Source organism: Chinchilla lanigera, unplaced genomic scaffold (genome assembly GCF_000276665.1).
Source record: "Chinchilla lanigera isolate Chin_1 unplaced genomic scaffold, ChiLan1.0 scaffold00125, whole genome shotgun sequence".
Classification (NCBI taxonomy): Eukaryota; Metazoa; Chordata; class Mammalia; order Rodentia; family Chinchillidae; genus Chinchilla; species Chinchilla lanigera.
In genome coordinates this window covers 562,548-563,520 of record NW_004955526.1, presented here as the reverse complement: position 1 = coordinate 563,520, position 973 = coordinate 562,548, and the positions used below count along the sequence as shown (strand labels likewise).

At 44.6% G+C, this 973-nt stretch overlaps 1 protein-coding gene across 1 annotated transcript in view; it reads right to left on the bottom strand.

Annotated features, from left to right (window-relative positions):
- The window catches only part of Tspyl4 (TSPY-like 4), a gene marked incomplete in the record, with an annotated part of 5,002 nt that extends 4,372 nt beyond the window's left edge, over positions 1-630 (bottom strand). Inside the window, 1 exon segment of the mRNA XM_005409782.2 lies at positions 1-630. Within this exon segment, the coding sequence (XP_005409839.2) occupies positions 1-304 (304 nt within the window).
- Between the last annotated feature and the right edge of the window lie 343 nt (positions 631-973).

The following is a 973-nucleotide window of genomic DNA, read 5'->3' as shown; positions in this document are numbered from 1 at the left end:
CCGCCATGGCCGGCGCCCCCGCCGCCTCGCCGCGGCCCTGGCGCTGCTTTAGGTCCAGGTCTTCGGGGGCATGCTCGGGAGGAGCGGGTGCAGTGGGCGGAAGTTGGCTGCCTCCATCCAGGCCGCTCATTTTAGCAGCAGTCAGACCTGCAGAAGAGGCCCTCGCTCTCCGCAGAAGCCAGCGCAGGCCTGAAACAGCCTCCACCACCACCCCTTCTCCTTTAAGGCGGGTGCTACCACGGCAACCGGTGATGTCAGGGACAGTCTCGCGACAACTCACTGTCCCGCGGATTCGGCTTGCCATTCAAGGGTGTTCCTTTGCGTCCTTATAACTGTTATCGCTTTAATCAATAGGGAAGTTGGTTTTTTTAGCTTAGATAAATGGACGTAGACCAAACTCAAGCATATGAAAGCTGTGTTAATGTGGATTTCTAGGCCTTGCAACTTCTAAGGCACCTAAGCTATTCTCTCCTAAAATATTTACTTGAAAAGAAAGATTTAAAAAAACTACGAAATTTTTAAAAAGGTTACTGTGTTTTCAAGTCAGATCATAGGGCTTCTCATGAATAGAAAAGTGGATTCACCAACTCACAATCCTTCCTTAAGATACAAATTCATGGCTATTACTAAAGAATTGAGATGAACAGAATTTGATTTTTAAAGAGAAGTGTAGATATGCTGTCCTGATTTTTAAAAATAGAAGCAAACTTCTGATCCTAAGATGACATAATAAATATGTATTATTTCAACTTCCCTACAGATTCTGAATTTTTCATGCTTTAGCCAACGTTTGTGAATCAAATGAGCGATATTTCCTCTTCACTTTTTTTTTTTTTTTCTTGTACCGGGAATCGAACTCACGACCTTGTGCTTGCCGGGCAGGCACTGTGCCGCTGAACTAAATCCCCAGCCCCCTTTACTTTTAATATGAGTAACAAATGTTTTTCCTTACTTAGAAATGGCTACACAAAAC